Source organism: Numida meleagris, chromosome 3 (genome assembly GCF_002078875.1).
Source record: "Numida meleagris isolate 19003 breed g44 Domestic line chromosome 3, NumMel1.0, whole genome shotgun sequence".
Lineage (NCBI taxonomy): Eukaryota > Metazoa > Chordata > Aves > Galliformes > Numididae > Numida > Numida meleagris.
In genome coordinates, this window is record NC_034411.1 from 8949756 (window position 1) to 8963450 (window position 13695).

The 13695-nt window shown below is 43.3% G+C and overlaps 2 protein-coding genes across 16 annotated transcripts in view; both read left to right on the forward strand.

The window, feature by feature from the left end:
- The window catches only part of TOGARAM2 (TOG array regulator of axonemal microtubules 2), a 48835-nt gene extending 39564 nt beyond the window's left edge, over positions 1 to 9271 (forward strand). For all 14 annotated transcript variants that reach the window (XM_021391783.1, XM_021391777.1, XM_021391778.1 and 11 more), the window contains 3 exons: positions 1142 to 1358; positions 6396 to 6482; positions 8782 to 9271. In XM_021391783.1, the coding sequence (XP_021247458.1) occupies positions 1142 to 1358; positions 6396 to 6482; positions 8782 to 9038 (561 nt within the window). In that variant the 3' untranslated portion in view covers positions 9039 to 9271. The remainder of the gene's footprint in view (positions 1 to 1141; positions 1359 to 6395; positions 6483 to 8781) is intronic.
- Positions 9810 to 13695, forward strand: part of CLIP4 (CAP-Gly domain containing linker protein family member 4) — a 47842-nt gene continuing 43956 nt past the window's right edge. For both annotated transcript variants that reach the window (XM_021391791.1, XM_021391793.1), the window contains exon 1: positions 9810 to 11268. The gene's annotated coding sequence lies outside the window, so the exon portion shown is untranslated. The remainder of the gene's footprint in view (positions 11269 to 13695) is intronic.

The window sequence follows — 13695 nt, forward strand, 5'->3', positions numbered from 1 at the left end:
TTTCCTTTTAGTTTCCTTTCCAAGCCTGTCACAGTGAAATTAACTTCATCTGTCTCAGCACTACACGGTAGCCATTCAGGACAGGCTGGTCCCCTCTCACTCAAAATAATTAAATTCAGCTCCATGTTCAAAGCAAGCAATTTCAGTCCGATGTATTTCTCTGGCAGGTGCCTTGTTGGTGCTGTCCATGAGACGATGATGGGATTTACTGCTGCTGTAGCTTCTGTTGTTTCCTACTCTGTTAGGTGGAAAGAAAGGAAATCCAGACATTGAAAGCTTGGCTGTTCTTCTCCAGAAGAAGAATGGCTTGGGATGAGGGAGAGAAGTATCGTGCTGTGTTGATTTAAAAATAAAAAATTAAAGGATACTTCTGTAAACTTATCTTTTTTTTACAAAGGCACAATTCAGACCATTTACTACCCTTTTCATCTCTTTCCTGATTAGGAAAGACTATTCTCACCCTTCTTAGGGGTCCTCTCCTCTTTTTGCCAAGGTAACAAATATAGCTAGAGACATGGCTTTCTTCTCCTTTTAGCAGCTGCTTTTTTCCTTCTTTCCAGAAAATGGTGCCTGGTGAAGTGGTTGGCAGTGCTTGAATGAGAACTGGCACAAGCTAAACCCTAGAAGTCTACCCTAGAGAGGTGGTTCACCTGAGACTTGGTGTGGATCCTCAAGAATTCATCAGAGCCCCACCCTCCTCCAGGCCCAGGCTCTGAGACAGAGAGATAAAACAAAACTTGGATCTCATCCAGCCCTTGTTTTGGCAAAGTTAAAACTACTTTCAGTTCTTGAAACAACTTTATAGAAAAATGGGGAACATAAGTAATTGTTTTCATATCTTTACACCAAAGATATTCTTTGCATTACTAGTATGGGGTCAGTAGAATAGTATATAGGTGAAGAGAAACTCCCGTTCTCACCCAAACCTTGTAATACTACTTGAAAATCTTTTAAACCAGCCTGAGGTTGTGGAAACACTATAGTAAGTAGCCCACAGAAAGACAGTGAATTTGTGCTAGTAAGCACTGACCTGACAGAAAGGATTACATTTGTCTATAAGTGGCTGGGAATTTGTTTCTACATCCCTTGCAGAAAGACAGATGTTTTAACCCAGCTTTCATGTTGTTTGTTTTCTTAACAGATTTTTGATGTTTTTGTCCCGAGACTTCAGGATTCCAATAAGAAAGTGAAGCAGCAGTCACTGGAAGCTCTGGCTTCAGTTATACCCATTCTCAGAGACACCTTACACCCAGTGCTGGTCTCTGTCATAGCAGCAGTCACTGACAACCTGAACTCGAAGCACACAGGGATTTACACTGCAGCTGTGAAGGTGCTGGAAGCATCCATTGCTCACCTAGGTAAGGCTGACCTGGGACACTGACTTTTCTTAACTGTGGACTCTCCATTTCAGAGCCAAGTGAACACCCATCTATTGATACCTGTTGTTGTCTGTGGAAATATTCAGCAGCTGCAAGGTGTTTATGAAGTCCTGTCTGAATTCTTTCGAACCCAATCTGTTGTATCTCATCATGATACGCAGCTGAATGGATACTGCTTATTATCTGGGTTACATGTCTGATTATTAATTCAGTAGAGAGGACATTGTAGGCATTATCCTAAGCGCTTGCCACAAGAGCATGAGGGAAGTAACTAGCATGTCATGACCATTTTCTCCCTTCCTCCTGGGAAGTTGCATGTGTTCTGTTTTTACTGAATTAGATTTTTAAGACATGCATTCTGGTAAGTTTATATCCACAGAATCAAGGTGAAAGTAATGTGTTTTTCCCTTGAAGCATGCCATGGGAAGGGTGGTGGAGGCTCTTTGCTCTGCTGGGCTTTGTTCCATGCTCAGGCAGCGGTAGCTTTCCCAAGCATCTGGCCAAGAGCCTTCATCTGGCCTTTGCGGACCTAAAGCTTTGAATTCACTCTTTTTGCAGTCTTTAGGCAGTAGCTTAGCTATGTAGAGCTCAAATGAAAATGTTACTTTGAATTTGAAGATTGAGACTTAAATTTTAATAAGATTATGTGTTATGAGAGATCATGGGGGAGATCATCAGATGAAGGATGAAAATTCTTGATGGATAGTCAGCCTGGAGGGTAGAAATACATTGGCTTCTGCTAGGGTAAGGAGCCTGTTATCATCTCCTTTTCTGGATGCTCAAACATGAGGCCACAAGTATGCCTGCAGATGTAAAACACATTACTGCAGTAGGGAGGAGGTAAGCTTCTGATCTCCTCTGTGTCCTGAACCACACGGCCTGCCGCAGGATGCACAGTTCTGCTGCCTGCCAGGATCACCTTGTTACTTGTTTCATCAGTGTTTTTGGAACTATTCCGCTGCAGTCTGCTCTGCAAACTGATTATATGTGCATGGGTAGTATGTTTCTCTTAATAAAAGTATATGGAGACACAGCCCTGAGGTTAGCCCCCCGCTTCTCCTCACACGCCGTAGGTTTCAATTTGCTTTAATTTGCAGACAGTCACCTAGAAATAAGGAGAATTAGAAAAGCAGAAATAAAGGGATTGGAGTGAAGGGCAGAGAATTTCCACTAACATTTTTTTTCCTCTCAGCTCAGCTTTATGTTTGATATTAATAATTCACAACAGTGAGCACAAGGATGGAGAGCTGGCTGCAGCTCCAAGTGAAGGAAGGGCTGGTAGGGTTGGCTGCAGCCAGAAGACACAGTTCAAAAACAGTTCTAAGTTTGCAGAAAATATTCTCTCTGACTATTGGGTTATTCTTATGCACTTTATTTTAGGCAGCTAGATCCACTGGAGGATCTATCTGCAAGGATCCAGTGGAGAGGCGCTGACTTTGACTATTCTTCTTGCACATATTTCCACCAGGGAGAGACACTAGGGGCAGATCCATGTAGTTTGCTGGAGGTGTTTGCGTCTTCCTAGTGAAGTGTGAGATGAATTTGGTGAGATGAATACGGCCTTCTGTTTCTCTCTTGATCTCCTGGTGTAGATTTAGAAGCACACAGATGATACCTGTGCTACCACTGTCACTGCTGCAGCTGTGACCTGAAGTTTCCAGTTCCTGGAGGCTCTTCATCTGGCATTTACTGCAGCTGTGACTTCTACTGAAATGTGAGATGAGAGCTGGTGTGCATTTGTGCATGCAAGGAGTTTGGTTTCGGAAAGATGGATGCCATCAGTAAAAGTGTTCACCAGAAGTTTATTATGCTGATTAAAATCTTCTGCAGAAAAGCAGGTTCCAGATAAAGTGCTTGGCTTCTAGGGCTGATGCCAAGTTTGCAGATCACTCATATCATTTATGCTATTTATCAAAGGCCCTGAATTCTTGCCAGCTCCAACTGGTGAGCTGGGTAACAAGGAGCTCTGATGGCGCAGTCCTTATGCACCACTTCCCAGACAAGCTTGAATGCGTACCAGCATTTCCCAAATTCTTGGGAGGCTTTCTTTCAGTGCTGCTTGTCTGCTTTGGTACAAAAGGAGCTGGACAATAAATCCTGATGTACAGCTGAGGTAGAATTCGGGGACAAAGGGACTTTTGGATGTTGTTTGGGCCCAGTTTGACTTCCTAGGTGATTTGCTTTGCCGTTGGTGTGAAGGGATAGTGGTGCATCAGAGCTCCTGCAGAACAGCTTCCTGGAAGACTCTACATTATGGGTATTAGTTGGTCCTGTCTGCTTTCCACCTTTCTTCTTTGTCTTCATTTTTTTAAAGTGAATTCATGATTTGCCAAGCTCATTTCTTTAGAACAAACAGGTATAAATCTAGCTGTAAATGATGGCTTGTTCCAAATGTTGTTCTGCATGGGGCAAGATCGCTATAGCCAATAACTACATAGCCAAGGTCTGCTGTAAATTCCCTTGCCACACAGATTTATGTCAGCTCTGAAAATGCAGCACTGGGTGAATACGCCTGAAAAATTTAGTGTTGAAGAGGCAGGCCTTAAAGGGAAATTAACAGCTTTCTCCACATCAGCCTCTTTGTGAATCCAGTGAATTTGCTGACCTTGTTACCTTTCTACATCCCAAGTATGAGGTTGTGGGGACAAGGGTGTGAGACTTGTCCTGCTCTTGGTCCTGACCCATTTTTTGTGGTGGTTGGGGAAGAGTTGCCAAATCCTGCTAACAGAGGATGCGGCAACCAGATCCCTTCAAGGTTTTGCATGGAGCATTTGGTCCTCTTTTCCCTCTCACCAATTTTGAGAGATCACCATGAATTTTCAGTGCTGGCAGATGTCAGAACAGGAGCAGGGCACATCTGTTGCTAATCAAACAGACTTTGCCTAGACATAGGTTCAAGCCAATAAGGCAGGGTATGTTTTTTGTGGGTCTGTTCATTTTTAAGGGCATTAGAACAAATTCAAAAAGACAATTGAGTCTGAAATATTTTGAAATTTCAAGACTTCAGGCTTTAGTGGGGAAAGGAAGGTTCTACTGATGAAATGTCTCAGCTAAACCTTTCCTCATGCTTTAAAATTTTCTGCCTTTACAATTTAAAATCAAGAGGCAAATGACCAGAAAAACCCAACAACAGAACTCTCTGAAGGACTGGGCAATGCTTCTAGCTTAGAGTGAGTACGTGCAACGTCTTGCCCCATTGCTCCACTGAGTTTCCTAGCTGAGAGCCCAGCTATTTCTCTGAAACTGCGCTGAGGTGCTGCAGATTTTAAGTTTGAGGTGTGATTTCCTCATCTGTCACCTTTAATGACCCACACAGAAGTGCGAGCTGGTTTTAAGATTGCTTGATTGCTCAGATGTAAAAAACAACAAAACAAAGCCCACAGAAAACAAAGCCACCTTGTAAATTGGGCAGATCAAGCCTGGACACCAAGACGTAGACCTTGTTCTCCTCTTACATTCATCCTCATCTGTCCCCTGTCATGAAAGAAATGTGCTGCTGCCTGACACCGGGGTGTGGGGTCAGGAGGGCAGCCCCTGTAGCGCTCAGTCATCAGCCCTCCCCAGGAAGAGAAGGGAAATCTTTTCCCGTAAGTAACAGCACAGCAAAGAGCTGAACACAGTGAAAACGAGATTACGGAGAAGCAGATTCTTTTGCTCCTACTGTGAGTGTTGGGCCTGTCCTGTGTCCAGCAGGTTTAGCTGGCACCTTATGCAGAGAGTTAAAGCTAAGTTAGTAAGAACTGAATTGCCTGCTGCCTTGTTGTCTCTAACAGCCAACAACGCCACTCAGTCTTTTGGTCTCTTGAGGCAGCTAAAGCAAAGTTTGGGTAAATTTGTTATTGACTGGTGCTTTTAGTGTTTCAAAAGGCACAGGGCATTTGAAGCCCTTCCACTGGAAGGTGAATTGTGACTATGAACAATTCCCCCTGACTCATCCAAACCGCAACTGTTTCCATGAAAACCTGTGTAGATACCAATGGTATTAATTAACATTTTGCACTGGATTAGATCTCTAGATCTCATTTTGGGGTTGTTTTTATCTATTTTTTTTTTTCAAAGCAGCAGCTGTAGGGTAACTCTCTGGAGAAGAACAGCACCTGCCAATATTGCAGGAGTGCGAGCAAAAAAGCAAAGTGTCTGTTAGAAAAGGTGAACAAGAAGACTGTAATTACCAAAGCAGAAAATTAATTGAAATAACGGAATCAATCCTTTACTGCATGCTTGCCAAAAGATCAGTAGGGACACTCTTTTTATACCTCATGTTAAAAGGAGCTCTTAATAGCACAGTTCTATTTTAAAACCACCCCACAAGCATTCCTTGTCCAAGAGAAGCTTTACTCAGCTTATCAAAGGGGTAAGACTGGAGGACTGCAGACCAATCTGCACAACACTTTATAATTAAGAGAAGACCTCAAATCAACAACAGGCAGTACAGGAAAAACTTAAATTTATATGACAGTCAAGTACTGGGAAATCAGTTCATTTTTCAGCCTCTGTGCCAAGGTCTGATTTCAGAGATGTTACAAGAGCCTGAGAGGAGCTGGCACTGACGATGAGTAGGTAATTCTCTCTGATAAAAGTAACTTGGAATCTTGTCTGTAGGTCCCAACAGGTAACTTACAGATTTAACACTGGTTTATCCACTAGGAGTGAATGGCTGTATGGACTTCTGGGCCTTCTCACCCATTTTCTTCGAGGTGGGAGAAGTTCACCTCTGCAAAATTCTGTCACGCAAAACCCATGCCCTGCTTACATGTGATTTAAATTTTGAGGGCCCTGACAAGAAATGTGTAACACTTCTCCTTGTACAGCACTTTACTTTGAATTTATAGGTGTGACATGAAAGCTTTTCTTTGTGAATTTTGAGTCCTCTCAAGTGAGCTTTAAAGAAAGCGCAAACTCAGAAACCAGCAGAAATGTATTTTATTTACAAAATGCCATTACCTCTGCCTCTTTTTTATTTTTTTCACCCTTACAACCTATTCTAGTGAGCAGAAATCAACGTTTCTCTTTCAGACAACGTGTTACTGCTGCAAGCGTTGGCCCACCGAGTGCGTTTCCTCAGCGGCCGAGCCATGCAGGATGTCACAGAGCAGCTCTCAGGTACTGTCTGCTTCAGCCAACCTCTGCTTTTAAGTTGAGTGTTCTCTTGAGAAATAGCAGATATTGAGTGGGCATTCCTTTGAGTATTCAGTAGCTCATCAAACACCAGAAGGCCCTGGCTTGTCCACCCTGCAAAATACACCTAGAAGCTGTGTCTGGCAGGGTTTGCCTGCGTGCTGTCACAGTATGCAGTGTGAGATTGGGTGCTGAGCTCTCACTGGGGCATCTCAGGATGCCCCTCTGGGAATGAGAGGGGCTAAAAATACCCCGTCCTGGTCCAGTGCAGGAAAGGTCAGGGAAGACTCTGAGAGCTCCCTTTTCTGAAGCAAATGACAATGCTATAGAAAAATGTGTGGCAACTGGTGTTTCTGAGGATCGGTTTGATTTGTCAGTATGGGACTCTTGTCTTACTGTGGGAAATGCTGGAGGCTGCATCCTGCAGAGCCCAGACATTGTAGTTGACATCTTACAGGGAAGGTGAATATGCAGGCCAAGGTTTTGGGGAAGAAATGGGCAGAAAAGTTTGACCCACATAGGCTCCCTGCATATGCTGCAGATGTGACATGTTGCTCTGACCATTTCAGGGTGTGCAAACAGCCCGCTTCTGTATCAGTGGTGTCCTACACACTACAAATGCAGCTGATAATTGGTTTATAATAGTAGCTTACTGTGAGTGGCAGCAGCCAAGGAGTGAAAGAAATGATAACCTCAGTAAATGCTAGAGGAGGCTATTTATAACCTTGCTTTAATTAGGGCTAAATCCATGGCTAATTATGCCAGCATCTTTTAATCCAAGGTTTAATATGCTTTGCTTCTTCATTATGAATCTCAAAAGGATGTGTTTAGCCACAGCGAATGTAAAACTGCCTTTAAAGATCATCTGAATAAAGTAAATCACCATAAACATATAATTTAATTTTACAGTTGTTTTAATCTCTTTTTGAAAGAAAGCATTTGAACATAAACTGGGACTATTCTAGAGAGGGCAGATGTTCTCTCTGGGATTCAGAGGGAACAGGCAACTCTTTTTCCTAAGAAAGTCCATAGAGACTGCTGTGCTTAATAAGCACTTATGCTCAAATCAACTTCCATTTAAAAATAGGTATAATAACCTTGTTCTGTTTTCCAGAACTGTTCTTAAGTACTTGCAGCAGCTGTTTAAATGTTGATGACTGATGCTGGGTTACCAGCGTACAGAGAATGAAGGTCCTTCCCCTATAGAGTAATGAATGGTTACTGCATAACATTTCCACTGAACAGAAAATAAGAGCTCTGTCTCCTGACCACTTCAGATTTTGATCTCTCAGCAAAATCTGCCATGCAAAGAGTCTGTCTGTAGTAAATTTTTGTTTGCATTTAATACAGTTCAGTTTGGGTAATGGACTGAGAGCAGATTTCAGAGCCGGAGTGCTTGTTTTTTGATTAAAGATAACCCACTGTGTAAGAGTTTGTATCTTTATTTCCCTCTTTCAGGGAGCACTGTCTGGATAAATGCTATCAAAGTTGTCAGATGCTGAAATGCTGTAGCAGTGGGGTCTGGGTTATTATCTTGGACATTCTGAAGTTGGAAACAGCTGCTCATTAGAAGCCACCAAGTATGAGAGAAAAAAGCTCAAATCAGACCTTTCTGCCAAAGATACCAGTTAGTCATCAATGTTTCTAATATGACTGTCAAGCTTCACACATCTTTTGTGGGCTGGAGCTCTGAAATGTGGTATAGTACTGCCATTTGCTGTGTGCCACTGAGTACAGGCCACTGCCAGATTAGACTTGTGGCATTTTTCATCAAAGGTCACCAAAGAGAAATCATCCTCTTTATTAGAAAGCTTTCTATTATTTCGCTAAGCTGCATTTCAAAATCCTCTGCAGCTGGTTTAGACAACTTCTTCATGGAGATAAACAGATTTGTCACTTCTGTCATTGGTAATATAGAAGTAGTTAGTGAAATAAATTACAAAAGGTGTATGATGTGCTTTGCTGAGTAAGTCTATCTTGGACACAAAGCCTCTGATTTGGAGAAATTAAGGTCCTCAGTAGACATAAGATCATAGAATGACCAAGGTTGGAAAAGGCCTCCAAGATTGTCTGGTTCAACCGTCCACCCACCACCAGTGTTTCCCCACTAGATCATGTCTCTTAGTCAATGCATTCATTTCAATATACGATCAGCCTGTTTTGGGATCACTGGGTTCTTTGCACTTGCTGGCATTGACTGGAAAAGCCTTCAAAGAACCAAAACTACAGGTAGGTACTTGCTTGCACTGAGGTTGTTAAGAAACTTGTCTCTCTTGCCTGGCAGTGCTTGTGGCATCTGTTTATCCCTGGAAAGCCCACGTGGTCGAGCGCTACGCCCTGCCCGTGCTCTGGTTCTTCCTGAGCAACATGATTGGAAATGGTGTCCTGCCCGGGCGAAGCAGCAATGTCAGGGCTGCAGTCACCAAGCTTGCCAAGAGTCTCCACCGAGAGATGGGCTCCAGCCTCAAAGAGCATGCTGCCAGCCAGCCCCCACACGTGGCAAAACACCTTTGGCATGTTCTGGACCTGGATGGTCAGTGAAGAAGGCTTGGTGCCCTCCATGCAGCTGGCAGAGACCCCGGCATTGGTTTTACTCTGGTTTTGAAGCACCAGATTTATCCTACAGAATTTATAGCTACAGACATACAGTCTATTTTGATGTAGGCTATTGTTTTTTAAAGTAAGTATTTTTCAAAGCTTGTATTTCTTGAGCTCCTTTTTCCTACAGAACTTACATAGACGTGAAAAAAATAAAAACCCACGTGTAAATGCAATTTGTAACTGTAAAAAGGAAATTAATATATTTATATACATATTTGGAAAGTGAGAGATGTGCATATATATTCACTTACAAAGTAAGAGATGGGTTTTGGAAACATGCAAGCTGCAGGATTCGATAGCTTGCTGCCAGTGCAGTGGCAGATGCACAGGTCAAGTTCTCTGGTACCAGAACAGGAGAAATCTCCTCAGCTTTGCTGAAATTTCCCTCCTTTTTCAAGGGATGTATCTTGTCTGTAGTCCCCTTTCCTTCCCCATGTCACGGGCTGATGCACAGAGGTCCTGGGGCAACAATGGGCTGAGGGAGTCCTACAGAGGCTGGAGAGAGGTAAGCTGTGATTGGCACCATGGAAGAAATAAAGCCAAATTTTTGTTTAACATATACATTTTCTCAATGTCTAAAAAGATAGATAAAGAGAAAAAAAATCTGTCCTTTAAGAAATTCTGTGTTTGCCTTATCTATGGATGAATAAGCACAACTTGACCTGAGATTCAGGAGAGAAGGTAAGTGCCAGTTCTTCACCACACAAAGGTTTGGAAGTACAAAGGGGAGAAATCATGAAGGAAAAGAGGATGAGCTGAAAGTAGCAGGTGCTGATGCTTACTCAGGTAAGAAAACAGAGCAGCTTGATCTATGTTCACATACTGGTAGAATTGTGAGAGAAACTAAAACGGAAGTTTTGGAGAGAAGAAAGAATTGAAAAATAATGGTACGAGACACACTGGGGCTATGGGAGTTTGCAGGTAAAAGGACCTTGCATGAGGTTGGGAAGCCAAAGAATAAGCAGGGAGATCTGTCCATCCGAGTCCTGGGGTTTTACATTTATTTGCTGCACCTGTTTTGTATGTCTAAAGCTAAATAACTCCAACTTGCTACATAATATTGCTGCATTGGGTCACCTCTTCAGGAAACACTTCTTCAGTACGGCACTGAAGCGGTGGAATTATTTGTCTTTCTGCAAAGACATGGCATGGGATCTAGGCCAGGGACTTGCTCTGAGACTCTGGTGTGTCAGGAGATCCTGCAGAGGCTGCTAGAAGCCATGGTTCTGTAGGTATGGTACAGTTTGGTGTCCTGAGAAGTTTTAGTAATGGTTCACCAAAACCAGGTGTGATGGTGTTCTGCAGAGTACCATCATGCACCAAAAGCACTAAGTGGGAATGAAGAATGTGAGAGGGTGGCTGAGTTTAAACTGCAGATCTTGAACTGTGTCACTTCATTAAGCAGCTGAAGTTGGCTGCTGCATGAGGTCTGCTTTTAGGCAATAATTTTTTTTTAGCATATTTTTTATGTGTTTAGTTGTAGGACTTGCAAAGTAGGTTTAAAAAGTAACTTGTGTAACTGGTTTATTAACTCTCTGCTGGCCTTGAGCATTCCTTTCATGCATGCCCCAGAGTAAATGAGAATAAAGCACTGCCTGCTGCTACCTATTTTCTGTCTAGGTGGTTGTTTGCTCTTTTGTTGCGTTTTTTAAAACAAAAAACCTCTCCAGCCAAGATACTTTCCCTGCAACAGAGGCAATGTCTTACCACAGAGAAGTCAAATTTAGCCAATGAAGTGTGAGTTGCAGCAAGTAGAGAGAAGCAGGGGTTAAATGGTAAGTTTTAATGCAGTTCAGATGAGCTCTCCTGCCACCTGTTTGCACAGGTGCATGGGATAAGTTGTTGTGTAGCCATTAAGGTTTTTGGAAGCTAGGAAAAGGGCAGTGTTGAACCTTCCTCTAGAACTAGTAAAAAGAAAATTGATATTTTTTTCTAACTTATTTTTATTATAATATTATTCTAGAGATCTTATCAGAAAGGAGACTGCAAGCTGCGCTTATAGGGCTAGTTTAACTCATTTGATTGTTGCGCAGTGCAGCTGCTAGTCCACAGAAGTTAGCACAGCAAAAAGTACATGTGGCAATCTTGTTTGTTGGCTTCCTCTACCCTACAGCCTGTCAGAGCCCTGAGAGAGATCCCAGCTGTCACAGGCAGTCTTCTCCTGCTGAAGGTAAGAGCACTGTCATCAGTGGAAGGGGAGAAAGGATAATGTGGTAGGAGTACCATTAAGGACTGCAGAAAGCTCGTGTTTCCCTAGACACTGGGTAGTGACCTTGTGCTGTCTCCCAGCGTAAGAGGGCACAAGAGCTCTGGAGGATGAAGTCGTGTGGGTGGAGAGACCAATGCTATGTGCTCCAAGTCCACCCTGCAAAACCCATCATTTTGTCATGTGGGCACTTTCTTCTCACCAAGAGTCGCAGCCTGTGCGTGGTGGTGTGGCTTGTCTGCAGCTCGGGGCACTTGCCCGCAGTGATGTATTACACCCCAGCTCTCCAAGTTCCCTGCAGCCATGCAACCAGAAAACCCTGTGTGTGTGTGTGCGTGTGTGTGAATGTAAACCTATGATCTTGCTGGTGTCAAGAACGCTTTGGGAATGGGGGTTGATATGGAAAAATGAACGGCAAATAGAAAGGGTGGTGGGGAGGGAAGACCAGGAAGCAAGTTCCCGCATTGTCATGCTGTGACTGAAGGTTAATGTAGTAAATAAGGCTGATGCTGTCTTGTGGCACTGCTAAGAGCTGGGGCAGAGAATTAAAGAGTCCACCAGAAGGGAGCTGCTTGTGCTGAGGTGCTGTGTCACAGAGCATAACTACGGTAACTGGCAGAATTTGCTTTTGCTAAGGTTAAGGGTGGGCTTGGGAGCCAGCTGCTGGCCCCTTCAGTCAAGGGGAGGGAGAGGGGCTGCACTGAGGCGGCTATTTTCATCCTTGTGGAGTAGCGGTGGTGGGAATAAAAGTGCTGGCGTTGCTAACAAATCCCTGCCAGCTGACACTGAATCCTGATCCCGGGATAAAGCTTTTGATGCAAGCAGAGGTGAGAAAACCACTCCAGCTAAAATTAGAGCTGGCCTGAATCTTTAAGCCTCCGCTCTGCCCTGGTATCAGTGGCTGACAATAACAGTGACTGCTGGGCCAACAGACTGCCCCGTGTATCCTTGAAGCCTCCCAAATGGTATTGAAATGCAATCAGCAGTGACAAAAGAGCTTGCAAAATCTCTCTGTGCTAATAGCTGTGTCTCAGATAAATGAAGGCTGTACTTCTTTTCACGGCTGTTTAGCACGTTTCACCTCTGCTGCGTTTACAAGCAGAAAGTAAAAACTCTGATCTGGAGGCCGGAGTGAAGGCTGTCATTGCCTGCTGTGTTGCAGGACATACGTGCTCAGTATTGAGTTATGCCCAGGCTCTTGGGCACAGCATGAAATTTCACATCCCATGTGATTCGAGTGCTGCTGGTTTTATCTGCAGGAGGATGCGCTCTATATACTCGTGTCTATACCTCTCTGCACCTGTCCTCTGTGTATGCTGTTAGGGTAATATAGGCTGTAAAACTGCTTAGCACTGATGCACTTTTATCGGTGCAAGTCCTTGTGCTGAAACACTGAATTGTAGAATCATAGAATGGTTTGGGTTGGAAGGGACCTTCAAGATCATCTAGCTCTATCCCCAAAGGAAAATTGGCTCTTATTAATAAGGTGACTTTCATATAGGTATAATTGTGCCAATATTTGGATCTCTATTACTTTGACTGTTTATTCTGGCAGCTTTTTAATTTCAGCTTCACCCAGTGCAAAACTAAATCGTCCCACTTGCTTTAGTAGGTGCTCTTGCAGGCTGGACCTCTAGCAGGCTGCTCTTGCAGCAGTGGGACCTCACAGTGTGATTTGGCAGCTGCTTGCAGGTGCTACTCTTTCATCCTCCATTGATCCTGCAATTAAGAGTTCCAGTGAAAGTAATGGTGACAGGTGTGCCTGCACTCTCCTCATGACCAGAGTGGTCATCTCACACCTGTAGGAAGATCTTTATTTCAGACTAACAGGTCTTCTGTAATGCAATTCCAATAAGGAATACATTTGAGCCACCTTAGTATTTCCTTGCTGGTACTCTCCATTTCTTTCTATTTTGCCAAGATTTCTTTGTTCCTTCTGTTACTGCTATTTAGTATTGCAGTGGCATCAATTCTTAATGTGTTTGGGACACAGTGTACCTGAAAAGTCCTGTATTGTATACATGTTTCTAAGCAGACATATTCTGTGTTCACAAAAGATGTGGACAAAGTAAACATAGCCCAAATCCCACAGCTTTGCACATTTGCAATTTGAATTATTTCTGGCTCATAGATGCCTTTTATCTTGTTTTATACATAAGAAAAGGAAATGTCTTTCACGGGGAAAAGGTAAACTGCTTTTTAAAAGGCATGTAGGTGTATGTTTACCTGGAACAGCAGTCAGATAACGTTGTTTGTGATTTGCTTGTGGAAGGATGAGTTGACCATGAGACCAATGATAGGTGAGAAGGGATTCTCAAATACATTTATCATAGAATGGTTTGGTTGGATGGGGCCTTAAAGATTACCCAGCCCCAACCTCTGCCATGGGCA